General features: G+C 43.5%; 2 protein-coding genes and 1 pseudogene across 12 annotated transcripts in view; all 3 read right to left on the reverse strand.

Annotated features, from left to right (window-relative positions):
• LOC129513663 (protocadherin gamma-C5) overlaps positions 1-27,478 on the reverse strand; it is a 182,761-nt gene that overhangs the window by 120,019 nt on the left and 35,264 nt on the right. The window contains exons 1-2 of one of the 11 annotated variants that reach the window (XM_055331897.1): positions 13,962-16,547; positions 10,862-11,060 (exon numbers count right to left, since the gene is read on the reverse strand). The exons of 4 other annotated variants lie outside the window; for them this stretch is intronic. In XM_055331897.1, coding sequence (XP_055187872.1) covers positions 11,052-11,060; positions 13,962-16,388 — 2,436 coding nt within the window. In that variant the 5' untranslated portion in view covers positions 16,389-16,547 and the 3' untranslated portion in view covers positions 10,862-11,051. Of the gene's footprint in view, positions 1-8,098; positions 10,720-10,861; positions 11,061-13,961; positions 16,548-18,555; positions 21,114-23,861; positions 26,436-27,478 lie in introns of those variants that run through there. 6 more of the 11 variants (XM_055331896.1, XM_055331883.1, XM_055331889.1 and 3 more) reach the window with 6 other exon arrangements.
• On the reverse strand, positions 1,344-2,272 carry LOC129513671 (ATP synthase subunit f, mitochondrial-like). The gene has a single exon (XM_055331906.1). The coding sequence runs from the start codon at positions 1,801-1,803 to the stop codon at positions 1,537-1,539; it is 267 nt and encodes an 88-aa protein (XP_055187881.1). The 5' UTR covers positions 1,804-2,272; the 3' UTR covers positions 1,344-1,536.
• LOC129513667 (protocadherin gamma-A6-like) lies at positions 2,375-7,646 on the reverse strand (annotated as a pseudogene).

Here is a 27,478-nt window from a genome sequence, read left to right on the forward strand (position 1 = left end):
CCTGAGATTACCATCTGAGCTGAAACCAAGAGTCAGATGCTTAAGTGACTGCAATGATCTCCAGGTCCTCTGACTGAGCCCCACATTGGGCTTCCTACTCAGCTACATTGGGCTTCCTGCTCAGCTGGGAGTCTGATTCACTCTCTCTCCCTCTGCCCCTCCTCTGCACTCATTATCTCTCAAATAAATTAATGAAATCTTTTTTTTAAAAAAAATCAAAGAATTATGTCACAAACATCCAAATAAATCAGATTCAAAAATGTATGTGAATGGAATCTCTTAGACATATACATTTGGAATCTTGTAATAAAGAATTTTACAATAATTGCTGGGATGTAAATATCACAATATTGATTTAGAGAAACATATTACCTTTAGTACCTAATTCAAAGGCATCAACTCAGTATTATCTTAAAGAAGACTGATGATTTCAGGTTACAAAGCAGGTTCTCATTAATTTTCAAGACAGCTTTTCAATTATTTATGTTTTTTTAATATTTTATTTATTTATGCATGACACACACACACACACACACACAGAGGCAGAGACACAGGCAGAGGGAGAGAAGCAGGCTCCATGCAGGGAGCCCAACGAGGGACTTGATCCCAGGTCTCCAGGATCACACCTTAGGCTGAAGGCCACGGCTAAACTGCTGAGCCACCTGGGCTGCCCTAATTATTTATGTTAAATGGCATAGCAAATTTAGAAGCATAAGTGGCCAATCATTGCATTATCAGATCATAGAATCCTCCAACTTAGGACTGGCAAAGACCTTGGCTATCATGTACTTAAACAACTCATCAAAATCTATTATCCTCTGTATTCTATGAACTCCAGGCCATCAACTTACTTTTGAAAAGAGCTAATAGTAGAACCTCCTACTTCTGAGGCAATCCATTTTCCATTAGAACAACTTCAACAACTCAAAACTTCGTTTTTTTCTACACACCAAGCCACAGTTTCATTCACACCTTTGGGCCATGATGAATTAGACTAATCATTCTTCTAATGACAACCTTCCTTTCCTTAATTATTTGAAGAGTTTCTACATGACAGAAGCCTTATTTTATATGGGTTAAATTTGCTAAATTGTTTAAATTCTTATTTGAATACTGTTAATCCTTCATTCTCCCACTCTTTAGCCCTCTATTTTTTAGGGATATGGCCTTGTAAGTGGACACTAATGAGCATATTTAAAAATTCACTCTCATTTTTAAATATCATCAAGCACATAGATTGCAGAAGACACTGTAGTAGGCACACAGCATCAGGTGCTCACATGGTTGACAATCAAAATTATAATACTGGTGATATCAACAAATATTTGTTCACTATAATGCTTTATAAAAAATTATTTTATTATATTTTCTCAGAATTTGCATGAGGTAGATAAGACAAGTCTTTTTAATTTTTTTTTCAAGTACTAGTCAACTTTTATTGGATATTAATTGTGAATTAAGCAATGGAAGGATTCAAAGATGCCAGGCAAAAGTCATGGTCAGGAATGCCAAATGTGCTTCCACACTGGGCCCTCTTCAGGGGTACTTGCGTAGCTGTTGATGTTTGAGCTCCTTGTAAGAACAACAGTAGTTGAAAAGCACATAAGCAGCCAGCACCATAGAAATCCCAGCAACGCCCCCTTTCTTCACATTGATATACTTGTTGTAATACCGGTAGTAACCTCTTTGAAATGTTCCAGTGATGCCCTTAGAGGTGAAATCCTGCATCAGTATCCAGCCTGGCAGCTCTCCTAGTTTCACCTCCATGAGCATCTTTTCCTTCACTGGTATGGGCGATGCCATCTTGGAGTCCTGGGTGTCCGCCAAGTCTTTTTAATTTTCATGTTAATTTGAAAACTATAGACATTGTGGCCCAAGAGAATAACAGTTCCAGGAATATTATTCAGGTCTTCTAACACCAAAGATCAGGTCTTCTCTGGTATAGACATCAATTACTTTTCTCTTTCATAAAAATAATTTTGATTGCTATGTAGAAAAAGGGGAAATATCTCTCACAGATCTCCATTATTTTATAAAACACTTCCTTTTAGTTAATATTGGGGAAAAACTGAGACCTTGATCTTCTTTAAAAGAGGCTGCAATTCAGTTGGGTTTTTTTACATTAGAAAGAGAATCTTTAAAAAAAGATTTTATTTATTTATTTTACAGAGAGAGGAGACAGAGCATGCAGGGTAGAGAAGAGGCAGAGGAAAAGGGAAATAGAGTCTTTTTTTTAAAATTGGAGTTCAATTTGCCAACATATAGCATATCACTCAGTGCTCATCCTGTCAAGTGCCCCCCTCAGGGCCTGTCACCTAGTCATCCCATCCCCCTGCCCACCCCCCCTTCCACTACCCCTTGTTTGTTTCCCAGAGTTAGGAGTCTCTCATGTTCTGTCACCCTCACTGATATTTTCACTCATTTTCTCTCCTTTCCCCTTTATTCCCTTTCACTATTTTTTATATTCCCCAAAATGAATGAGACCATATAACGTTTGTCCTTCTCCGACTGACTAATTTCACTCAGCATAATACCCTCCAGTTCCATCCACGTCGAAGCAAATGGTGGATATTTGTCATTTCTAATGGCTGAGTAATATTCCATTGTATACATAAACCACATCTTCTTTATCCATTCATCTTTCGATGGACACCGAAGCTCCTTCCACAGATTGGCTATTGTGGACATTGCTGCTATAAACATTGGGGTGCAGGTGTTCTGGTGTTTCACTACATCTGGACCTTTGGGGCAAATCCCCAGCAGTGCAATTGCTGGGTCATAGGGCAGTTCTATTTTTAACTCTTTGAGGAACCTCCACACAGTTTTCCAGAGTGGCTGTACCAGTTTCCATTCCTACCAACAGTGCAAAAGGGCTCCCCTTTCTCCACATCCTCTCCAACATTTGTTGTTTCCTGTCTTATTAATTTCCCCCATTCTCACTGGTTTGAGGTGGTATCTCATTGTGGTTTTGATTTGTACAGAAATAGAGTCTTAAGCAGGCTCCATTATGAGTGCAGAGCCCTGGGCTCCTGGCTCAGTCTCACTCTAGGATCAGGGCCTTGAGACCATGACTTGAGCTGAAATCAAGAGTTTAACCAGACTGGTCCACACAGGTGCCCCCATTAGGAAAAGAATCTTACAAATGTCACAATGCAGGGTGGGGGTGGGGGTGGGGAAACCCTAACAAAAGAGATGTAACCCAAGGCACGAATGGCTTGTTAGCAGGAGAAAAGTAAAGAAAACCTACAGCATACATTAAGAAGTTTTTAATGAAATTAGAGAGTACTAAGATTTAATAGAGCTCTACTGATATAAAAATGAAACTTCTGAAAACTGACTCAATGCAAAGAGTAAGAAAACTAAGCAGTGATCAAAGAAAATTTTAAACTTTCCTGCTCAAATAAAACCAATAGAAGGAATAACCTCACCTGGAAAAGGGAATCTTCCTCTTTACAAAACCCTGAGTCTTCCTGAATCAAAGAGGCTCGTTTTTCTCACAGCTGTCCTGGCTGAGGAGCGTGTCCACATAGTTGGGCTGCAGGAAGATCATGTGACTCTCCTGGGAGCTGGCAGTCAGGGACACCTCCTGAGAATAAGTCTGCAGGAACGCCCGACCCCGTCCACACCCACAAACTGCGAGGCCAGCACACCTAGCAGCCCTCCTCCTGCAGCCTGGAGCAGACGTGCTGCGTGCTAGTGCCTCAGCTTGAGCACCAGCAGCACGATGACAAAGGTGAGGAAGACGCAGGAGACTGAGGCCACAGCCACCACCAGGCACAGCCTAAGGTCGGAGTCCTCTGGGTCAGCTGAGGTCCTGATGCTGCCCAGGTCCACCAAGATGTCGGGGACGCTGTCCGCCACAGCCAAAGTGAGCGTGACGGTGGCTGAGAGAGGGGGATGGCCGTGGTCCTGCACCGCCACTACCAGGCTCTGCTTGAGCGCGTCTCTGTCCAGCAGGGCCCGAGCTGTGCGCACCTCTCCCATGTGCAGCCCCACCTGGAAGAGCCCAGGTTCGCTGGCCTTGAGCAGGTGGTAGGACAACCAGGTGTTCTTGCCAGAGTCTCTGTCCACTGCCACCACCTTGGTGACCAGGTAGCCAGACTCTGCATATCGGGGAGTCAGCTCCACGCCTGTGGAACCATCATTGGGGAGGGCAGGGTACAGGATTTCTGGTGTGTTATCATTGTGGTCCAGCACGAATATACTCAAGGTCACATTGCTGCTAAGTGGTGGGTCCCCTCTATCTTGTGCAGTCACTCTCAACTGCAGGTCACAGAACAGCTCATAGCCAAAGGAGTGCAAAGCATACAGGATACCAGTGTCAGAGTTGATGGACACATAGGAGGATAGAGATGCCCCCTGGAGCGTGTCTTCAGACAGGGAGTAAGTGACATGGGCATTCTCCTGGCTGTCTGGGTCATGTGCAGTCACCGAGAAGATGGAGGCATCTCTAGGGTTGTTTTCAGGGATGTAGACAGAATAGGAGGACTGGAGGAAGGCGGCCGGGTTGTCGGTATCTGCCACATCTAGGTAGGTAAGTATTTCTGTAGACAAAGGTGGAATTCCTTTATCTGTAGCAGTTATAGTGATGTTGTACAGGGATACCTGTTCTCCATCTAGTACTGTATTTGTCACTAATTGATAATAATTTTCTACTGATTTTTTCAGTTCAAATGTCAGACTTCTAGAGATGGTACATGTTACCAGGCCATTCAGTCCAGAGTCTCTATCACATACTTGAAAAAGAGCGATTATTGTTCCTGGAGGCGTACTTTCTGCAACTGATCTGCTTCCGGATGTAACTACCACTTCTGGTACATTATCATTTACATCCAAGATAGTTTTTAAGGCTTTTGCTCTGTCAAGTAGACCTGGACGATCCCTGGCTTCAACATCCAGCTCATAAAAGCTTGAGTCCTCATAGTCTAGATTTGCAGAAGTTGATATTTCTCCAGTGGAAACATTTAAGCAGAAAATCTTTGAGATCTTTTCTGTTACCTTCAGGAAGGAATACGTTACTTCTGCGTGAACTCCTTCATCCTGCTCAGTAGCATTTACCGACAATACTGGTATATACCTACTGGCATATTTTCAGGAATGCTCACACAGTAGACAGACTGAGTAAACACCGGAGCATTGTCATTAACGTCTAGGACAATTACCAGAATTCTTGCAGTGCCTGAGCATACAGGATCACCACCATCCACAGCAGTAAGGACCAAGTGGTAAATGGCCTGTCCCTCCCGATCCACTGCATGCTCCAGCACCAGCTCTGGATACTTGGGCCTACTGACTTCGCTCCACACGTCCACTGAGAAGTGACTATTCTCACTGAGTGTGAAGCCCTGAAGAGAGTTCATTCCTACATCCAAGTCATAAACCTCCAATAGTGGAAAACGAGAGGATGGGACTGCGTTTTCCAGAATTTTCACTTCCAATTCTTCCCTGAAGAATCAGGGTGTATTGTCATTAATGTCCACTATTTCCACTTGTATGGAATAAAGATTCAGTTTATCCTCAATAAGGACGCTAAAACTCACCAGGCACGGTGCAGTCTGGGCACAGAGCTCCTCACGGTCTATCCTGCCTGCGGTGACCAAGCTGCTGCTTTACAGGTTCAGAGCAAAAAGCTACGTCTTCCCTCTGGAGATGATTCAGACTCCACGCTCCGCCAGCTCCTAGGGCCCTAGCCCTAGATCGTCAGCTATGTTTCCCACGAAGGAATCTTTGTCTAACTCCTCAGGAATGGAATAACAGATCTGCCTGGCCTCAGCTTCCCATAGAGTCCCTAGAATGAAGAGCACCACTATCACACTGTGGTGCTGGCACTTTTGCAGAGCAGCCATTACTGGCTCCTTATGGACTTCCTTGGGATTTGAGTAGGGGGTACAGGCTTGCAATCACTTTGGTGCTTCTCAGAATTGGAAGCCAAGGTCCATAAACAAGTGGAGGTCAGATGAGAAGTGCTTTAGATTAGAATTTCTGCACAACTGGTGAAACCATGTCTGATCTCTGTGCTGGGGGATATAACTTGAGTTATCATTGCTTTCCTTGCTCGGGTTAGTGAACAGTGATACTTAGAGTCCTAATTTAATACTGCACCATTTTTGTGAAACCATCATATAGAAAACCTTATTTCTGTTAAATCTACTTACATGTCACTCATAGTATTTCTCTCCCCCAAAAGAATAAAAGAGCACATTTGAATAATTTTATATGTTCCCTGTAATTTACCATTTGTTTTTTGTGTTATAGCTCCTAGGGCCTTGGAGAACAGAAATAAGATTACATTTTCACGTAAGTCTTGAATTTTCAAATTCCATCATTTGTATTTGTTCCATTTTCATTCTTTATGATCCAAGTTCTTATTTAAATTCTAGTTAGTTAACCTATAGTGTAATATTAGTCTCAGGAATAAAATCTAGAGATTCATCACTTACATATAACACCCTGTGCTCATCACAAGTGCCTTCTTTAATACCCATCACTCATTTAGTCCATCCCCCTTGCCCACCTCCTTTCCAGCAACCCTCAATTTGTTCTCTGTAGTTAAAACTCTCTTTTGTCCCATTTTCAGTAAGGGCACCAAAGACACATTTGGAACTAATCCACCTACTGCCAGTTAGTTACAAGTATTGTCATTTTTAGATGTCACTACCTATTTTATGAATGCATAGGTTAACAAACAACCTAACTCAGGCAATATTTCTGTATAATTTTTAAAAAATGAAAAGGGGGCTTTGGGCTGCCCAGTTGGTGGAGACTGCAACTCTTGATCTTGAGGGTCATGAATTTCTTTAAAAAGATTTTATTTATTTATTTATTTATTTATTTATTTATTTATTTATTTATTTATGACACACAGAGAGAGGCAGAAACATGGGCAGAGTTCTCCCTCTGCGGACTCCTTGGGGAGCCTAATGTGGGACTTCATCCCAGAACCCCTGGATTACAACCCTGAGCCGAAAGTAGGCACTCAACCACTGAGCCACCCAGGTGCTCCAGGGGTCATGAATTTGAGCCCTCTGTTGGGTGTAGAGCTTGCTTAGATGAATAAAAAAGTTTTAAAATAAAACGTGAAAATATATTTGCTACAATGGCAAAAATTTATATTTATATATTATATGTAGTTTAGGATTAACTGGATTGAAACTAAACCACTTATTGCCTTCATTTGTGTTTAATTATATATAGATAATGTTTCTCAATGACCGCGTGATACTAATAATCAAAATGTTTCAGGATATATGCTTTTAGATTTAAAAACTTTTTTAATATTTTATTTATTTATTCATGAGAGACACAGAAAAAGAGGCAGAGACACAGGCAAAGGGAGGAGAAGCAGGCTCCATGCAAGGAGCCTGATGCAGCGCTTGATCCCGGGAATCTGGGATCAGGCCCTGAGCCAAAGGCAGATGCTCAACTGCTGAGCCACCCAGGCATCCCAAAAAAGATTTCATTTATTTATTTGAGAGGGGGAGATAGAGAGCTCACGGTAGTACACAAATGGGGAGCTACAGAGGAAGAGGGAGAAGCAGGCTCCCTGTTGAGCAGGGAAACCAATTAGGGGTCAATCTCAGGATCATGGGATCATAACCTGAGTCTAAGGCAGTTGCTCAATTGACTGAACCACCTAGGCACCCCGATGGTTTTAGATTTAACAAAAATTGGGCAGCCCCGGTGGCCCAGGGGTTTAGCAACACCTTCAGCCCAGGGTGTGATCCTGGAGACCCGGGATGGAGTCCCACGTCGGGCTCCCTGCATGGAGCCTACTTCTCCCTCTGCCTGTATCTCTCTCTCTCTCTCTCTCTCTCTCTCTCTCTCTCTCTCTCTCTCTGTCTCTCATAAATAAATAAAATCTTTTTTAAAAAAAGATTTAACAAAAATTTCAAGAGCATCACAAGGCCATTTTCCATGAAAGACTGCAACACAGATAAATGAACAAAAAAATTCTAACCCCATTTCCCAAGTAATGCCCAGAAAAATCAACAAAACACAATAAAATCAAGGCATATTTAGCCTCTATACATTTTACTTCTATAGTAATTACTGACATCTAGCTATGCTTATGGAAATAAAGGGCTTTGAAATAACTCACCTGTTGCAAACTGACTGAATTAGAAGTCATCTGGGAATCTACAATGCTGCTACTTTCAAACCAAGAGGCTTCATTACAGAGAAGATCTTGTGGTGGATCATTTTCAGGCTTTATATTGAGAAATTTAAACTCAGTCTTTGAGGAATGTGAGGCAGCACAAAGATTGTAAGAATAAGGCAAAGTCCCTTCACTGTAAGTGGAGATAACTCCAGATTCAGTCTTGGAGCAAACATTGGTCTGAAAGCAGCCCCAGGTGGTGGAGCTGGAGGAGCGTCCCAGGCGCAGGGCAACCGCCAGAATCACCGCGAGGAGGAAGAGCACGGAGATCAAGGCCAAAGCCACCACCAGGTAGAACTGCAGCTCAGCCTGGGGATCAGCGGGCGCCTGGCGCTCGCTGACGTCTGGCAGCGCCTCCTGCAAGCTGTCAGCGAAAACCAGGAGCAGCGTGGCTGTGGCCGAGAGGGGCGGCTGTCCCCCATCCCGCACAGCGACCAGCAGGCGCTGGCGGGCCGCGTCCCTGTCGCCCAGAGCACGCGCCGTGCGCACCTCGCCCGTGCGCAGCCCCAGGCTGAAGAGTCCCGGCTCGCTGGCCTGCAGCACGTGGTATGACAGCCAGGCATTGTGTCCCGAGTCGGCGTCCACCGCCACCACCTTGGTGACCAGGTAGCCGGGCTGCGCGGCGCGCGGCACCGTGTCGAAGAGCGCCGAGCCGTCGGGCCCCAGCGCCGGGTACAGCACCCGCGGCGCGTTGTCGTTGCGGTCGCCCACCAACACGCGCAGGCTCACGTTGGCGCTGAGCGCGGGCGAGCCCTGGTCGCGGGCCTGCAGGGTCAGCTCGAAGGCGCGCAGCTGCTCGTGGTCGAAGGCGCGCTGCGCGAACACCACGCCGCTCTGCGCGCTCACCGACACGTAGGACGCCAGCGCCCGTGGCTCCAGGTCGCTGGCCACGATGGAGTAGGAGACGCGGCCGTTGGGCCCCAGGTCGGGGTCGGAGGCGCTGACTTGGGCGATGGAGGCTCCAGGAGGGTTGTTTTCGGCCACGTGGACCACGTAGGAGGCCTGGTGGAAAACTGGCGTGTTGTCGTTGACATCGGTGATGTTGAAAGTGATACTTCTGTTGGAAGAGAGAGGAGGCTTTCCCCTGTCGGTGACAGTGATAGTTACGTTATATTCTGGAGTCTGTTCTCTATCTAAGGCTCCATCTGTGACCAACTTGTATGTATTTTTTGTATCTTGAACTATTTTAAATGGGAACTTTCCTTTTAGTTGGCAGAAAACTTCCCCATTAAATCCTGAATCTAGGTCATGTGTTTTTATCAGGGCAACAACAGTCCCCAGCTCAGTATCTTCTTGAATATGTTTAGATTCAGAATCCAGGATTACATCAGGTGCATTGTCATTTTCATCCAGAATATCTATTTGTATTTTACAGTGTGCTGTGTGACGTCCACCATCTTTTGCTTCCACCCCAATTGTGTAGCTCTCTCTCTCTTCAAAATCCAGTCCTCCCCCAGTGGTGAGTTCCCCTGTTTTACTGTCCAGTCTGAACAGCTGTCTCACTACATTACCAATGTTGATGAAAGCATAGGTGATCTCAGCATTGACCCCCTCATCCAAGTCAGTGGCCATCACACTCAGTACAGAGGAGCCCACGGGCAGGTTCTCTAGAACACTGACCCTGTACACATCCTGGGTGAACACTGGTGGGTTATCATTTGCATCTGCCACAACCACCCTTATCTGGGTAGTGCAGCTTCTGGCTGGGTCCCCTTCATCCACAGCGGTGAGGACCAGGTGGTGGCAGGACTGCTCTTCCCTGTCCAGGGGAGTCTTCACTACCAGTTCTGGATACCTACTACCATCTGGGTTCTCCTTCTGAATCAAAGAGAAGTGTGGGTTGGGGTTGAGGTAGTACTGCTGCAGAGAATTGACACCTACATCTGAATCTTGTGCGGATTCCAGTGCAAAAGTGGCTCCAGTTAGGGCCAGTTCACTAATTTCCAGTTCAGTGATACTTTGGCTAAAGGTTGGTGGGTTGTCATTGACATCCTGAATTACCACACTTATATGAAAAAAGTTCAAAGGCTTTTCAGCGACCATTTCAAATTCTAGAACACATGTTGACTTCTTGCCACAAATTTGCTCCCTGTCTATACGGTGACTCACAAGTAAGTCCCCATTTTCAGTACTTACTGTAAAGAATTTCTTCTGTGCACTAATCCTCAGGTTTCGAGTAGGCAAATCTTGCACGCCAAGCCCCAGATCCTTGGCGAGGTTCCCCACCAGCGAGCCCATGGCCAGCTCCTCTGGAATAGTGTACTGTATCTGCTCCGGTATCACTGGGCTGAACAAAACCAGCCAAAAGAGAAACGCCATTCGTCTCCACCCAGCGGAGTCCTTCTGTCCCAAACGGTCTCCCATCCCGTTTTCTGCGACTTTGCCAAAGACCTACGATTGCCAAAGGATCCCAAGAATTCTTTGAGCAGGAGCAACTCCTAGATTTGTCTTGGCAGGCAGATTGTTTAACAGATAGGTCAGCGGGAGAGAATCGGAGAGTGCCCAGTTACCGCCATTCGGGGTGGGCAGGCGATTCCTTTGCGTCGGGAGAAGCTGATACTTCGCTCTGTACTAGCCAACAGCGGCACCCCGCGTCTCCGGTGCAGAACTGCAGTAGTGGTTACTAAATGAGCTCCAAATAAGGAGTGGGTTAGAAGAAAGTTCTGTGTCAGGACAGATCTCATTCTTCCCATCTTACAAGGATTTTAACATTTTAAATATCTACTATATTTAAAATCTGGCAGGTCATTTTATTTGAACTTGAACTTTATCCATCTAAATCAAATGATTTTTACTTCTCAAAGAGCAGAGGTAACTTGCTGAAGATGTTTACTGGCATCATCATGGTTTTCATTTCCATTTTCATAAAATGGTCATAACTTCTGTCCTGTGTTCCTTAGTAAAACTGAAGACCAAATGAAATGATATGTAGAAAATGACACAAATGAAAGTAGTAGGTTATGGCAGAAAGTGTAGTATGAAAATGCTTGAAATATCAGCTTGATATGTATGGTTATTGCACTCGCTTTTCTTCTAACTTATTATAAACGTTACAAATCTCCTAGCTTTTAGTTTTATCCTGTGTTTTACTTCCCTATATATTATCATTATCACTTTACCCCCAAAATAATTGATAGGTAAGTAAAGATATGGTTGTCCTTATAAAATAGATGTATGGTAAGAAGCAAGAAACTCTCTTTTCCTTGGTTTCCAAGTGTCTACTTTTAAACAATCATAATTTAAAAACTATTCCACGGATTTTATTTTTTCACACTACATTACCATTGTCTTTAACTGTATATCGTTTCTTCTGAAGTCACCTAGCAACGGTAAATTATTTACATTTTAGAGATAAAGTATGAGTCCTTATAGTTATATATTCTAAAGTAATCTATGTTGTACACTTTTCCTTGGTCCCCAGGTTACTATCAGATTATCCCAACCCTTTGTTATTGACATTCTTCCCTTGTCAATAAGCATGTCAATTTTATGTTTCTGATAGGTGTCTTACAGTTTTGATTCAATTTCCACAACTAGAAATCTTTTTTTCAAAACTAGAAATCTTCATAAAGAAATTTTTAAAGCCTATACAATACATTGTAATTCTGAAACTTAGTGAGTAGCAATGCTGAACTAATAGTAGAATAGCATTTGACATCTTAAACTACCCATCATTTTCAGGATTCTAGACAAACTCACTGATATCTCTACTTCATACAAACATAAAAAACATAGACTCAAAACTTTGTTCCAAAATATGACTGAACAAGTGCCTTTCCAACGTGGTGTGAACATTTAATACAGGAGAGTTATCTTTTTAGAGCACATATGAAACTAAAGATTCAAATATTTAAACGAGTATAGATAGTATATACACTCAGTGTTGGATCAAGCATTTTATTACATAAAATCTACTGAAGTTTATAGAGGTTTAAGAGGTATTTTCCATTGCATGAAAATGTTAACTCATATCCAAAATCTATTTTAAAAATATGAAAAATATAAAAATACTATTTATTATAAAATATAATAGAAAAGTGAGTTTTCATGTAGAAGTGAATGATACCAATCTCCATCACACAAATTCTCACTACTCTTTGGATGCATTCAGTATTCAGTGGGTCTGCACATTTTACACTGCAGTCAGAATTAACCATATATAGATATAATTAGATCCCCTTCAATATACAAATATTGGATCACCTTGAAATAATTTTTTTTGAAATAATTATTTAAGAAACAAAAATCAAGTGGTTCCCACATGTAACAATAAACCATTTGTTTGGTCAGGTGATGTAGCCTACCATCCCATTCATAATATTTTATTGCCGTTTCTCCTATTTAGTCACCCTTTGCAACTGAAGAAGCTGTTGAAAGTACAATATTTGGATGATTGAAAATCTTAAAATGAAGCATCTGAAAATCATCTATAGTAGATTAGATACCAAAAATGCAGAGAGCAGTTCTTCCATTACACAACACACACTCAAGAAATCTGAGACCCATAGACTTGCATTTAATTAAGAAAAATTATTAATTTAAGAAGAGCATACCCCTGAGAAATGAATTTTAAAGTTTCAAACAATTTTTATGTTGAATTGATTTTCCAAGTACAAATATTAGGCTCTAGTGATAAAGCAGAATTTTACTGACACGTGCATAGGTGCAAACATTTAAGTAGATACTGACTCTGAAAAGGGAAGGGTTATCTGTAACCAGAAGATGCCAGGTGTGTGGCATACTTGTATTAATGCATGTAGCAGAATCTAATTCTTTGGAGATTTTAAACTGCACCACAGAATAAAGTATAGTTTTTTTTAAAAAAAGATTTATTTCTTTTAGAGAATGCATATGGGGGTGGGGGTGTAAAGGGCAGAGGAATAAGGAAGCAAATCTCAAGGAGACTTTGCACTGAGCCAGAAGCCCCATTTGGGACTCTACCCCAACACCCTGAGGACCATGACCTGAGCCCAAATCAAGAGTCCCATGCTTAGCTGACTGAGTCACCTATGCACACTGAATAAAGTAGTTTTAAGGTTCCTTCTCACTGATTTCTTCTTTCAACAAATATGGGTGTCCAGTAATTACATAGGTTAACCCAAAGTTCCCAGACTTGAGAATGCCATAGACTATAAATTTAATCTGTTTTTCTGATTTTTATCATGTAGAAGTTTTCTATATTCTTCCATTGACTTATGAAAATACTATAAATTATTTCCTTATGCAAAGTGAAGGTATACTAAAATATCAGTGCTGACGGGATGAGCACTGGGTGTTATTCTGTATGTTGGTAAATTGAACACTTATAATAAAAATTAATTTATAAAAAAATAAAAAATAAAAAAATAAAAGGATTAAAATCATAAAAAAAAAATAAAATAAAATATCAGTGCTGTATACCATCCTTTCCAAAACCTATTCGCTATTGGTGTTTACACAAGTATCCAAAAGAGAATATTACATATAACAACTTGGACTAACCAAACAACTCTTCTATGAACGTAACAATTCTAGTGTAAGAAAGTCTTTGGGTAAGGTGATTGTGTTTAACCACTTTCTTTTAAGCCTATGGGTATCAGCTAGATTGTCTAAAATTTTACGTATTGAAAAAAGGCATTAAACCCAAAATATAACTTGAAAGCAAACGGAGATAGCATCAATCACCCAATTAGATCAACTTGATCTCTGAATGAAACATACGATTCAATATTTCCATAATTAATCAGTTTTGAATGTGGCAGAAAACAGATTAAGGAAACAAATGAAAAAAAAGCTACAAGCAAGCATACTGAAAAAGAAATCTCACCTGAACAACTCCTAGTTCTTCATTTACATTGATCTCCTCAGGTATCAGAAGAGGCTCGCTTTTCCCACAGCTCTCCTGGCTGAGGAGCGTGTCCGCATAGTTGGGCTGCGGGAAGATCACGTGACTCTGCCGCGAGCCCGCGGTCAGGGACACCTCGTGAGAATAGGTCTGCAGGAACGCCCGCACCCCGTCCACGCCCACAAACTGCGAGGCCGAGGCCGGCACGCCCAGCAGCCCTCCTCCTGCAGCCTGGAGCAGACGCGACGCGTGCCAGCGCCTCAGCCTGAGCGCCAGCAGCACGATGACAAAGGCGAGGAAGACGCAGGAGACTGCGGCCACGGCCACCACCAGGTACAGCGTGAGGTCTGAAGCTTGGGAGTCACGTGGGGCTTCCAGGCTGCCCAAGTCAGCCAGGACATCTGGGATGCTGTCAGCAATGGCCACGGTGAGCGTGACGGTGGCCGAGAGAGGGGGCTGGCCGTGGTCCTGCACCGCCACCACCAGGCTCTGCTTGAGCGCGTCTCTGTCCAGCAGGGCCCGAGCTGTGCGCACCTCTCCTGTGTGCAGTCCCACCGCAAAGAGCCCAGGTTCGCTGGCCTTGAGCAGGTGGTAGGACAGCCAGGCATTCTGGCCCGAGTCTCTGTCCACTGCCACCACTTTGGTGACCAGGTAGCCGGGCTCTGCGGAGCGGGGCGCCAGCTCCACGCCTGTGGAGCCATCCGTGGGAATGCTGGGGTACAGGATTTCAGGCACATTGTCATTCTGATCCAGCACGAACAGCCTCAGTGATATGTTGCTACTAAGTGGAGGGTCTCCATTGTCACTGGCCATTACCCACAGCTGCAGGTCTTTAACCTGCTCATAGTCAAAGGAGCCCAGAGCATACAGGACGCCTGTGTTGGAATTGATGGAGACATAGGAGGATAGAGGTATTCCTTGAAATGTGTCCTCGGCCAGAGAATAAGTGACTTTGGCATTGTTGCCGCTGTCGGGGTCCTGCGCAGTCACAGATAAGATTGAGATGCCTCTGGGATTGTTTTCCAGGATGTAGGTGGAGTATGGGGTGTGAGGAAAGATGGGAGGGTTGTCATTGATGTCTGCCACATTTAGGGAAATGTAGCTTTCTGTAGACAGGGGTGGGTTTCCACGGTCAATGACCATGACTGTGATGTTATAATTTGAGATCTCTTCTCGGTCCAGGGCTTTTGTGGTCAATAAGTGATAGTAATTATCAACTGACTTTTCCAATTTAAAAGGCAAGTTCCTAGGGATAGAACATAGGATCTCTCCATTCTCTCCAGAATCACCATCATGTACACTAAACAGTGCAATTATGGTTCCAGGAGGACAGTCCTCAGAAACAGAACTAGCACGAGAGGTGAGGATCACTTCTGGGACATTGTCATTCACGTCTTGTACTGTGATCAGCACCTTAGCACTGGCAAGAAGAGCACCTCCATCCTGAGCTATCACTTCCATGAGGTAGAATCTGGATTCTTCATAATCCAGTGATTGCAGAGTCAAGATTTCACCCAATTTCGAATCAAGTTGGAAAGTCTTTGAAATTTTGTCGTCTTCATTGTGAAAAGAGTAAGTTAATTCCCCATTTATTCCCTCATCTGGATCTGTGGCAGTTAGCATAAGCAGCCGAGTGCCTACCGGTATGTTCTCTGGTACACTCACTCTGTACTCAGGTAGAGAGAACAAGGGTGCATTATCATTTGCATCAAGGACCATCACTTGTATGTGCATAGTACTAGAGAGTATGGGGTCCCCACCATCTAAAGCTGTGAGGAGCAGGTCGTGGACAGCTACTTTCTCGCGGTCCAAGGGCTTCTCCAGTACCAGTTCTGGGTATTTTTGTCCATCATCTCCGCTTTTCTCTTCCAGAGAGAAATGGATATTGCGGCTGAGTTGATAACTCTGGAGGGAGTTCACACTCACATCAGCATCTCGAGCGAAGGGAAGTGCTAATCGCGTTCCAGTAGCCGCATTTTCATTAACTTTTACTTTTACTTCCTCATCCCGGAATCGCGGAAAGTTGTCATTAATATCTATTATTTCTATTTCTACTCCATAAATTTTCATATTATTCTCAACCAAGATGTTAAAACTCACCAAACACGGCATGCTCTGAGCGCAAAGCTCCTCTCGGTCTATCCTGTCCACAGTGACCAAGCTGCCGCTTCTCAGGTTCAGAGCGAAAAGCTGTGTCCTACCTCTGGAGACGATGCGGGCTCCGCGCTCCGCCAGCTCCCAGGGCTCCAGCCCCAGGTCCTTGGCGATGTTGCCCACAAAGGATCCTTTGTCCAGCTCTTCCAGCACCGAGTAGTGGATCTGCGCGGCTCTGACTCCCCACAGTGTCTCCATGAACAGGAAGAGCAAGAGCGGCTCTATGCAGCACCAACCCCTCAGTGGATCCGCCATTGCTTTCTCTCCGACCAGTTTTCTTACTCCTAATTCCAGTCTGCTGTTTCCTTCTTTCTTTCAAGCCAAAAGGAACATATTACTTGACACAAATGCGAGGCTATTCCCAAAAACTTCTTGGGTCTGTTTGTTTAATGCGGAAGGAGCTGAGAGTCAGGTCTTATCAGCAAGCAGCTCTTCCACTTTGGTGAACAGCGACACTCAGAGTCCTAACCAGTTACTACACCAATTCTGTTTTATTTCATAAATGTTTAATTATATTTTATTTTTAATAATTTTGCTGTATCTTTAGCTTATTATCAAGTGACACTTTATATTTAATTCTGAAATGGCAAAAGTCTTCAACAAACCTTAAAATCAATATAATTATTAGATTTTTATTTCCTTAGAAAAGTTTTATTTAAGTGCCATTGAGCCTATGTCCTTTATTTACCTCCTACCTATGCTGAGTTCATTATATTAGGACACTGGAATTCTTAGTTTTGTAGGTTTTTAAATTTCATATTTTTATTTCGGGTATATTAATGAAAATGTGCCCATTGTGCATAAGAATGTCAAGAAACCCAACTCTCATTGCACTTGTGCAAAAACGCCTGCTGATTCAAGCAAATTGTATTAGCTGTCATAAACAGAAAAAAATAGAGGCAATTTTGTTATTTGTGAGGTCTTTGAGAAAGTTCCCAGATTTTCACACTAAGAATTTGAAAGTTACACCACATCAGACTAAGAATTTGAGTTGGGTTAACTTTGCATTATCTATATTTTTCTATTACCATGTATAAACTGGAGTTAGGCATTTTACAGTGACAGATCTTGGAGAAATCCGTATAGTGACTGAAGGAAAGGGCTTTAGTTCATTACCTATGCCAAAAAACATGCCCAGATACTCAGTGAGCAGGCAGTGAGTGGTCTTCCTATATTGAGAGAGATATTTAATGTTATCACCTTTATATGGTAGAAGGGGGAAAAATGCCTCATGATTGGGAAAAAAGGATATTTCGGAGAGTCTATTAAGTGAGAATAGAAAAAGAAAATGCTAGGTGTTATTTTATATGTTAGCAAATTGAACACCAATAAAAAATAAATTTATAAAAAAAGAAAAAGAAAATGAAGACATTTATATCTATAATTAGAAAATTTAAAAAGAAAAATTTAAGTAAACAATGTGAGCACAGTTTGCAAAACTTTTATCAATGTGCAATTTTTCACAAAAGCCATTTGGATGAATGAGAAAGATTTCTCACATTTAATAAATACACTCATAAAATAGGCACTGCTGGCCTCAAATGTTGCCCATCCTTTAAAAACAGATCTGAGATCTCAGGACGCTTAGCTTGAAAAGACACTTAGAATGCTGGTCTACAATTTAGTCCTACCTGTCCCTTGATGTTGGCAACCACCACACTGAGTAATCTATATTTTTCTTTCTTTCTCTCTCTTTCTTTCTTTCTTTCTTTCTTTCTTTCTTTCTTTCTTTCTTTTTCTTTCTTTCTTTCTTTCTTTTCTTTTTTCTTTTCTTTCTTTTTTCCTCTTTCTTTCTCTTTCTTTCCTTCCTTCCTTCTTTCCTTCCTTTTTTTTTGTTCCCAGTTATCCCAAGCTAGCAACATAGACAGCTCTCTTTACTCTGAAATGCTATAATTTTAAGAGTAAGTAAAACTAAAATTTGAGTAATGAAGACCCTGAAGGTGAAAGGAATAGCATAAGGTCCCAATATTAAAGAAATTTCATAGGAAAGGAATATAGAAATGAAGAAAAAAGAGAAATATTGGGGATCCCTGGGTGGCTCAGAGGTTTAGCGCCTGCCTTCGGCCCAGGGTGTGATCCTGGAGTCCCACATCAGGCTCCCTGCATGGAGCCTGCTTCTCCCCTGCCTGTGTCTCTGCCTCTCTCTCTCTCTCTCTCTCTCGTGAATAAATAAAATCTTTTTTTAAAAAAGAAAGAGAAATATTTCAGGTAGTACAGGCTTGTAATTATGGACAAATAAATCTCATACATCAGATAGAAAAACCTGTGTCAAAGATTTAGTTAGGCTAGATTAAGATAATTGAGGCAGAAAACTCCTAAATTGAACCCACAAGACAAAATATGAAATAGACTTCTACCGCAGTTGGGTGATTTGCTAACAAACATTGACAACCAAAGTAAAAATAAGTAAATTAAAGCTCACCTTTAAAATAATATCTGATGTAAATGGTACACCTTCATGATTTGTATTTGGTACCCAAGAGGCATCTTCACAGAGGAGATCCTGAGAGGGAGTCACTTCCGGAGTGACATTAAGAAAATTAAACTCTGTCTTAGCTGATTGTGAGGCAATGCACAGATTGTAGGAATAAGGCAAAGTCCCTTCGCTGTAAGTGGAGATAACTCCAGATTCAGTCTTGGAGCAAACATTGGTCTGAAAGCAGCCCCAGGTGGTGGAGCTGGAGGAGCGTCCCAGGCGCAGGGCAACCGCCAGAATCACCGCGAGGAGGAAGAGCACGGAGATCAAGGCCAAAGCCACCACCAGGTAGAACTGCAGCTCAGCCTGGGGATCAGCGGGCGCCTGGCGCTCGCTGACGTCTGGCAGCGCCTCCTGCAAGCTGTCAGCGAAAACCAGGAGCAGCGTGGCTGTGGCCGAGAGGGGCGGCTGTCCCCCATCCCGCACAGCGACCAGCAGGCGCTGGCGGGCCGCGTCCCTGTCGCCCAAAGCACGCGCCGTGCGCACCTCGCCCGTGCGCAGCCCCAGGCTGAAGAGTCCCGGCTCGCTGGCTTGCAGCACGTGGTATGACAGCCAGGCATTGTGTCCCGAGTCGGCGTCCACCGCCACCACCTTGGTGACCAGGTAGCCGGGCTGCGCGGCGCGCGGCACCGTGTCGAAGAGCGCCGAGCCGTCGGGCCCCAGCGCCGGGTACAGCACCCGCGGCGCGTTGTCGTTGCGGTCGCCCACCAACACGCGCAGGCTCACGTTGGCGCTGAGCGCGGGCGAGCCCTGGTCGCGGGCCTGCAGGGTCAGCTCGAAGGCGCGCAGCTGCTCGTGGTCGAAGGCGCGCTGCGCGAACACCACGCCGCTCTGCGCGCTCACCGACACGTAGGACGCCAGCGCCCGTGGCTCCAGGTCGCTGGCCACGATGGAGTAGGAGACGCGGCCGTTGGGCCCCAGGTCGGGGTCGGAGGCGCTGACCTGGGCGATGGAGGCTCCAGGAGGGTTGTTTTCGGCCACGTGGACCACGTAGGAGGCCTGGTGGAAAACTGGTGCGTTGTCGTTGACATCGGCGATGTGCAGAGCGATGCTTATACTAGAAGAGAGGGGCGGCTTTCCCCTGTCGGTGGCCATTACACTGATGTTGTATTCCGGAATCTCCTCCCGGTCCAGGGGACCATCTGTCACTAGCTTGTAATAGTTCTTTGAGTAAGAATTCAGTATAAATTCGGCCTTTCCCAAGATGCTGCAGTTAACTTCTCCATTTTCTCCAGAGTCTCTATCCCTTGTTTTTATCAAGGCGACCACAGTTCCTGGTGGTGAATCTTCTGGTAGAGGAGTAAATATTGAAGTCATCATCACTTCAGGTGCACAATCATTTTCATCGAGAATTTCAACTTGGATACTGCAGTGGGCTGCTAGATCTCCAGGATCTTTTGCTTCTACACGGAGAGTGTAACTATTAGCAGTTTCAAAATCAAAATAATCCTTTGTCGTGATTTCTCCTGTTGTTTTATCTAAGTTAAAAAACTGTTCCACTAGTTCATCCACATTATGAAAGGAGTAGGTGATCTCTGCATTGACTCCCTCATCCTGGTCAGTGGCTGTTACCCGAAGCACAGAGAAGCCCCGGGGCACACCTTCCTGCAGGCTGACCTTGTAGATGTCTTGGATGAACACTGGAGGGTTATCATTAGCATCGGTCACTTGAATTTGGATCTGGGTGGTGCCGCTCTGGGGTGGGTCCCCACCGTCCACAGCTGTTAGAACCAATTGATGGAAACTCTGTTTTTCTCTGTCTAGAAAATGTTTCAGAATCAACTCAGGATATTTATGTCCATTTGGAGTCTGTTTCTCTGAGAGATCAAAGTGCTCATTGTCATTAAGATGGTATCTTTGCAGTGAGTTAGGACCAGCATCTGAATCCAGGGCCGGGTCTAGTGGAAATGTTTTACCTGGCTTGGTAGATTCTCCAATTTTTAAATCAATCTTACTCTGTTTGAATACTGGGGTGTTGTCATTTATATCCTGCACTAGTACTGCTACGTGAAAGATATTTAGTGGGTTTTCAGCAACAATATCGAAATCCAGAATACACAGAGACTTCTTTCCACATATCTGCTCTCGATCTATTCTGTCACTCACAAGTAAGTCCCCACTTTCAGGATTTACAGTGAAATATTCTTTCTCCGCGCTAACCCGCAGTTTCCGGGCTGGCAAGTCCCGGACCCTGAGCCCCAGATCCTTGGCAAGGTTTCCTACCACGGAGTTTTTGGCCAGCTCTTCAGGAATTGAATAGCGGATCTGATCCGGGAGAGCCCCGCAGAACAAAGACATCAGGAAGGGCAACAATACCTGCCGCCACCGCGCTGGGCTGCTCCACTCTGCTCTCGGCCTCATCCTCTTTCTCCACCGTGGCTCTGCTTTTTGGTCAAGAGGAGAAATAAGCCCTCTGTGGATGGCAAAATGCCGGGTAGGGTCTCTCTTTCTGCTTTTGTTTCCCGTATCTGAATCTTTACTGGTCTCCTCTATATGGCTGGTTTGAGCAGGAAGTTACCCTCTAAGAGGCTCCCAAATGCATCTTCTCTCACTTTTTTGACCTACACCGACACCCAGAGGTCTTCTCGTGGAAGTGCATCAATTTCTTCTAAATGTTTTGCGAAATATATTTTTTTTAATTTACTGAGAGTATTTATTAATTTTTAAAATGGTATATATCCATATAGTTCCAAATTGAAAAGGTATATGCAGAACATTTTCTCCTCTGCTTTCATGAACTCATTTGTCCCAGGAGAAATAAGTGTTACTTTTTTGTGTGTGTACCATTCCAGAGAGATGTTTTGTATAGTGCAGATTTTTATAAATGTTCTCCCCCTTTAATACATAAATGTAAGTATACAATATAACATATTCTGCATTTTCACTCATATCATGAAATTATTTCGTATCAGTACATAAAGGGCTTTCTCATTTATTTCTTCCATCATATGGTTGCACAATAATTTACTTAACCAGAAATACTATTTTCTAAAATAAATCAAGTGGCTACTCAAATAAAAATACATTTCCTGTGTGATATTAGGGTAACAATTATCTACTGTTCTCCTAGACATTTAAAATATATATCACTCTGATTCTGGAATATATTCCTAATGCCAGCATCCAAATATGCTTGATGCAGTTTCAGGCCAATTGATATTTCCAAATTTTATTTTAAAGCTTCAGTATTAAAAAAAAAGCTTCAGTATTTTATTTATTTTTAAAAAGACTTTATTTATTTGAGAGAGAGAGACAGAACAGCAGGAGGAGTGGCAGGCAGAGGAAGAGGGTGAAGTTGACTCCCTGCTGAGCAGGGAGCCCAATTCTGGACTTGATCCCAGGACTCTGGGATCATGATCTGAGCCAAAGGCAGATGCTTAACCTATTGAGCCACTCAGGTGCCCCTGGCTTCAGTATTTTAATCTCTCCTCAGAATCTCAATATTTCCTCTCTCTCCTTTCCCCCTGTCAGCTAATTGTATCACATGACATTCTATTTTTCCATGTATCTCACACAGTTTCCCACAAAGACAAAAAGCATTTAGAAACTAAAATGCTCCTTCTTAAGTTGAATTGAAGCATAGTCCACAATCTATTACTACAATTCCTGGCTATCTAAAGAGCACTAATTTGTGTAGCCCTAGACATTCACAAATTCTTAATTAACTCACAGAACTAAAGGAAGGCACAAAGAACAAAAGTGTATATCCCTTGCATGCAAAATATTTTCCCCATATCAGATCATCCCAGAGCCATCTCAAAACTAACTGAGAGCAATTTTCAGGAGCAACGATGAGGCCTACTTACTACATAGCATAAATTGTATCAGTACAGAATCCAAGTTACCCAACATTTATAAGTCACTCTCATGATGAGAAAGGAAAGGTTTTGAAACTTATATTTTCCTTAGAAATCAAGAAGGATTTCATTGTGATGCCATAATAGGAAATTTAGAAATTACTATTTAGTTAAATGATTTATTTACTTAGAGAAAGAGATAGTGACGCAGATAGCAAGAGATAGCATGAACCAGGAGAAGAGGGAGAAGCAGACTCCCTGCTCAGCATGATGTGGGGCTCCATCCCAGGACCTTGGGATCATGACCAAGCTGAAGGCAGATGCTCAACCAACTGAGCCACCCAGGTACCCCGAAATTTAGAAATTACTAAAATTACTCCTTCAACCTACTTAAAGATGAATGAAATAATGGCCAATATTTTTGGTAATCAAAGAAGTGTGCCAAAGGAATCACATAGTTACTGCTGGTGCCTATCAAAAACTGCAACAACAAAATATGTGAAATACACCAATCCAATTGAGAAACTATCCCTATTAAAATTATACCTAAAAGTTAAATTTCCTCCAGTATTTATAAATTGTCACTGTTTAATTTTCAGAAAAAAATTTCAAAGTAGAAAAGAGGAAATTTAAAAAGTCAAGCTAGAATCAATAACAGCGTCATACAACAGAATAATATGATTTTATACAATTGCCTTTCATTTCAGTTCTTTTTTTTTAAGTCATCATCTACAGCATCTCAATGACTCAGTCCATTAAACGGCCTACTCTTGATTTCAGCTCTGGTCCTGATCTCAGGATTGTGAGTTCGAGCCCTGTGTTGGGCTTCACCATGGGTGTGGAGCCTAGTTAGAAAAATAAAAAATAGGGCAGCCTGGGTGGTTCAGTGGTTTAGTGCCTGCCTTCAGCCCAGGGCATGATCCTGGAGACCCGGGATCAAGTCCTACATCAGGCTCCCTGTATGGAGCCAACTTCTCCCTCTGCCTGTTTCTCTGCTTCTCTCTCTCTGTCTCTCATGAATAAATAAATAAAATCTTTAAAATTAAAAAAAAGAAAAAAAGAAGTAATCTCTACCCCAACACGAGGCCCGAACTCATGACTCTAAGATCAAGAGTTGCATACTCTACCCACTGAGCAGCCAAATGCTCCACATTTCACAGTTCTAATCTATCCTTTCACTAATATCTAAATGAAAATGACACTTAAAGGATGGAGACACTTAGAGGTATAAAATTAAGAAATTGCTGCTGAGACTAAAACTGAATGAAGACTACAAATGAAATAAATAACTTTTATGAGTAGTAACTGATATTATTTTTGAGGTATCACTTGCCCCTCCCCTTTAAAGTAATAGAAGACCAAAAGACAAATGTCTTTATATATTACCTATCTTATTCAATTGGAGACATTTATATTGCTCTCTGCCTATGTTTTGATGTGGCAAGATTGACTCACCTGATGAAGACTAGCGTCTCCTTTCGTTTCCGATATATCCTGAGTTATCAGAAGAGGCTCGCTTTTCCCACAGCTCTCCTGGCTGATGAGCGTGTCCGCATAGTTGGGCTGCGGGAAGATCACGTGACTCTGCCGCGAGCCCGCGGTCAAGGACACCTCGTGAGAATAGGTCTGCAGGAACGCCCGCACCCCGTCCACGCCCACAAACTGCGAGGCCGAGGCCGGCACGCCCAGCAGCCCTCCTCCTGCAGCCTGGAGCAGACGCGACGCGTGCCAGCGCCTCAGCCTGAGCGCCAGCAGCACGATGACAAAGGCGAGGAAGACGCAGGAGACTGCGGCCACGGCCACCACCAGGTACAGCGTGAGATCGGAGTCGTCTGGGTTGTCAGGAGACTCGAGGCTGCTTAGGTCGGCCAGGACGTCTGGGATGCTGTCGGCCAGGGCCACAGTGAGCGTGACGGTGGCCGAGAGAGGGGGCTGGCCGTGGTCCTGCACCGCCACCACCAGGCTCTGCTTCAGCGCATCTCTGTCCAGCAGGGCCCGCGCTGTGCGCACCTCTCCTGTGTGCAGCCCCACCTGGAAGAGCCCAGGCTCGCTGGCCTTGAGCAGGTGGTAGGACAGCCAGGCGTTCTGGCCCGAGTCTCTGTCCACTGCCACCACCTTGGTGACCAGGTAGCCAGACTCTGCATACCGAGGAGCCAGCTCCACACCTGTGGAAACATCAGTGGGGAGGGTGGGGTACAGGATTTCAGGGGCATTGTCATTTTGGTCCAGAATGAAAATACTCAAGGACACATTGCTGCTGAGTGGAGGTTCCCCGCTGTCACTGGCTGTCACTAACAGTTGCAGGTCTCTAATCTGCTCATAGTCGAAGGAGCACAGTGCATACAGGACACCAGTATCAGAGTTGATGGAAACACAGGAGGAGAGAGGCATCCCATGGAGTGTGTCCTCAGCCAAGGAGTAAGTGACTCTGGCATTCTCCATGCTGTCAGGGTCCTGGGCAGACATGGATAAAATGGGGGCTCCTTTGGGGTTGTTTTCAGGAATGTAGGCAGAGTAGGAAGCATGAGGGAAAGTAGGTGGGTTGTCATTGATGTCTGCCACCTGCAGTGATATGTGAGTTTCTGTGGACAGTGGTGGAATTCCATGATCAGTGGCAGTTACTGTGATGTTGTATTCTGAGACCTCTTCCCTATCCAGTGTTCTGCGTGTCAACAACCGATGATAATTTCCATAGGTCTTTTCAAGTGTGAATGGCAGATTATCCAGAATAGAACACGTGACAAGGCCATTCTCTCCTGAATCACTGTCATGTACATTGAAAAGCGCAATTACTGTACCTGGGGAAGAAGTTTCTTGGATACAGCTGGTGAGAGATGTAACAGTGACTTCTGGAGCATTGTCATTTACATCCAGAACTGTCACCAGTACCTTACTTCTGGCTCGGAGACCAGGTCCATCATGGGCTTCTACATCTATATCATGAAATCCAGAGTTTTCATAATCTAGATCCCCCAATATTGTTATGTCCCCAGTCAAAGAATTCAATTGGAATAGTTGGGACATTTTATCTCTCACTTTGCGGAAAGAATAGGTTACTTCTCCGTTGGCTCCTTCATCTGGATCAGTGGCTTTTACAGTGAGTAGCCGGTAGCCCACTGGCACGTTCTCCAGAACATTCACATGGTACTCTGGCTGAGTGAATACAGGAGCGTTGTCGTTGGTATCCACAAGTGTTACATGAATCTTAACAGTGCCAGAGTGAGCCAAGTCACCTCCGTCAAAGGCAGTGAGAAGGAGGTGGTGAACTGCCTCTTCCTCTCGGTCTAGGGCAAGCTGCAGCACCAGCTCAGGGGACTTAATGCCATCTGCTCCACTTGGCACGTCTAGGGAGAAGTGAACATTCGAGCTGAGCTGGTAACCCTGCAAGGAGTTTACTCCTACATCTGGATCAAAAGCTTCAGGAAGAGGAAATCTTGTCCCAGGATTTTCATTTTCAGCAACTTTTATTTCCCTTTGCTCTATCCCAAAGGTGGGCGCATTATCATTAACATCGATAATTTCCACTTCTATTCCAAAAATCTTCACTTTGTCCTCCAGAAGAATCTCCAGGCTTACTACACACTTTGGAGATCTGTCACAGAGTTCCTCCCGGTCTATCCTACCCGCCGTGACCAAGCTGCCGCTTCGCAGGTTCAGAGCAAAGAGCTGCGTCCTACCTCTGGAAACAATGCGGACTCCACGCTCCTCCAGCTCCCGGGGCTCCAGTCCCAGGTCCTTGGCAATACTGCCCACATAAGAGCCTTTCTCCAGCTCCTCAGGGACAGAGTAGCGGATCTGTTCGGCCTGGATTTTCCACAGGGCCCCCAGGAGAACGCAAATCCCGACCAGCCGGCTGCAGTCTGGGTGATAAGGAGGAGCCGCCATTACCGCCCCGCTGTGGAATAGCTTGCGCTTGGGTGTTTCCTCAGTGGAGACCAGAGGAGCCCCAGGATCTTCGGGGTCCAAGATTATGTGCTTTCACTGTTGGATGTTGGAATTCTGGGGTCCAGTCTTAAGCTTCCTAAAGCCACACAGGGCTAATACTTTGTGATGCAGAAATCTTCTGGTTCGGATTAAATTCCTGGTTACGTTTCCCCTGATTGGTGAACAGCGACACTCAGAGTCCTAACCTGTTACTGCAATATATTTTTGGTGAAGAAAAGCACTACCTGTTTATATCATTTCTTTTTCATAACCTATTTCTCCTAAAAGAATAAAATTCAAGCTCCTGTTTTTATTTGCAATGAAAATCCAAGCATGATCCAAAGCTTACTGTACAATAAACCTTCCAAAGTAATTTATTTATTTTCAAAGAAAAATGATTTTTTCTAAGAATTTTTATCTTTTAAACTTTTCCATTATTTATTTTCACAGTCCATTTTTGGTGCAGTGCACTGTGTAAGGGACACATTTATCCTTTCCAGAAACAAGCATGAACTTGAAGAATGAAAGCATAGGTAGGTGAAAAAACAGTGTCAGGTCAGAGAAGTTGGAGGTTTAGTCCTTCCTTATAGAAATAAGTTCCCTCACATGAGTTGACCCTTTAGAATCTGGGGCAACTTTTGAATTCCCTTTTAAGAAAACATCTACTGTTCAAGAGCTATCCTTAACCCTGTGCAAATGGACTTGGCAAATATGATAGTAGGTCTGGGAAGTTAATTTGTTCATTAATTTTGTATTAGAAGATTTTAGGTCACAGGCTATGTTTGTGACCACCATGTTCACAGTGTATACTAAAACTTTAGAACAGCACCTTCCATAGAGTAGACAAACACTGAAAGTTTTTCCAATGTTTAATGAGTGTATCACTATTATAACTGCAAAGCCTAAGATAATAAGTAACTGATATTAAAATAAATAATGACAGAAAAGTTAAATGGAAACTTTGTAAAAAAACAGACATTTTCGGTATCTTTTTTCACATAAGGACACATCCAGAAGGTATTATTATTTTACTATCATTTATAAGTTTATTGTAGATCTGATTTTAGAAATAACTACAAAAAAGGAAAATTTTTAGTAGTCATATATATGTTATTATTGCATGTTTCAGTTTTCTTATAAATGAATAC

This window comes from Nyctereutes procyonoides, unplaced genomic scaffold, assembly GCF_905146905.1.
Source record: "Nyctereutes procyonoides isolate TBG_1078 unplaced genomic scaffold, NYPRO_anot_genome, whole genome shotgun sequence".
NCBI classification, from domain to species: domain Eukaryota; kingdom Metazoa; phylum Chordata; class Mammalia; order Carnivora; family Canidae; genus Nyctereutes; species Nyctereutes procyonoides.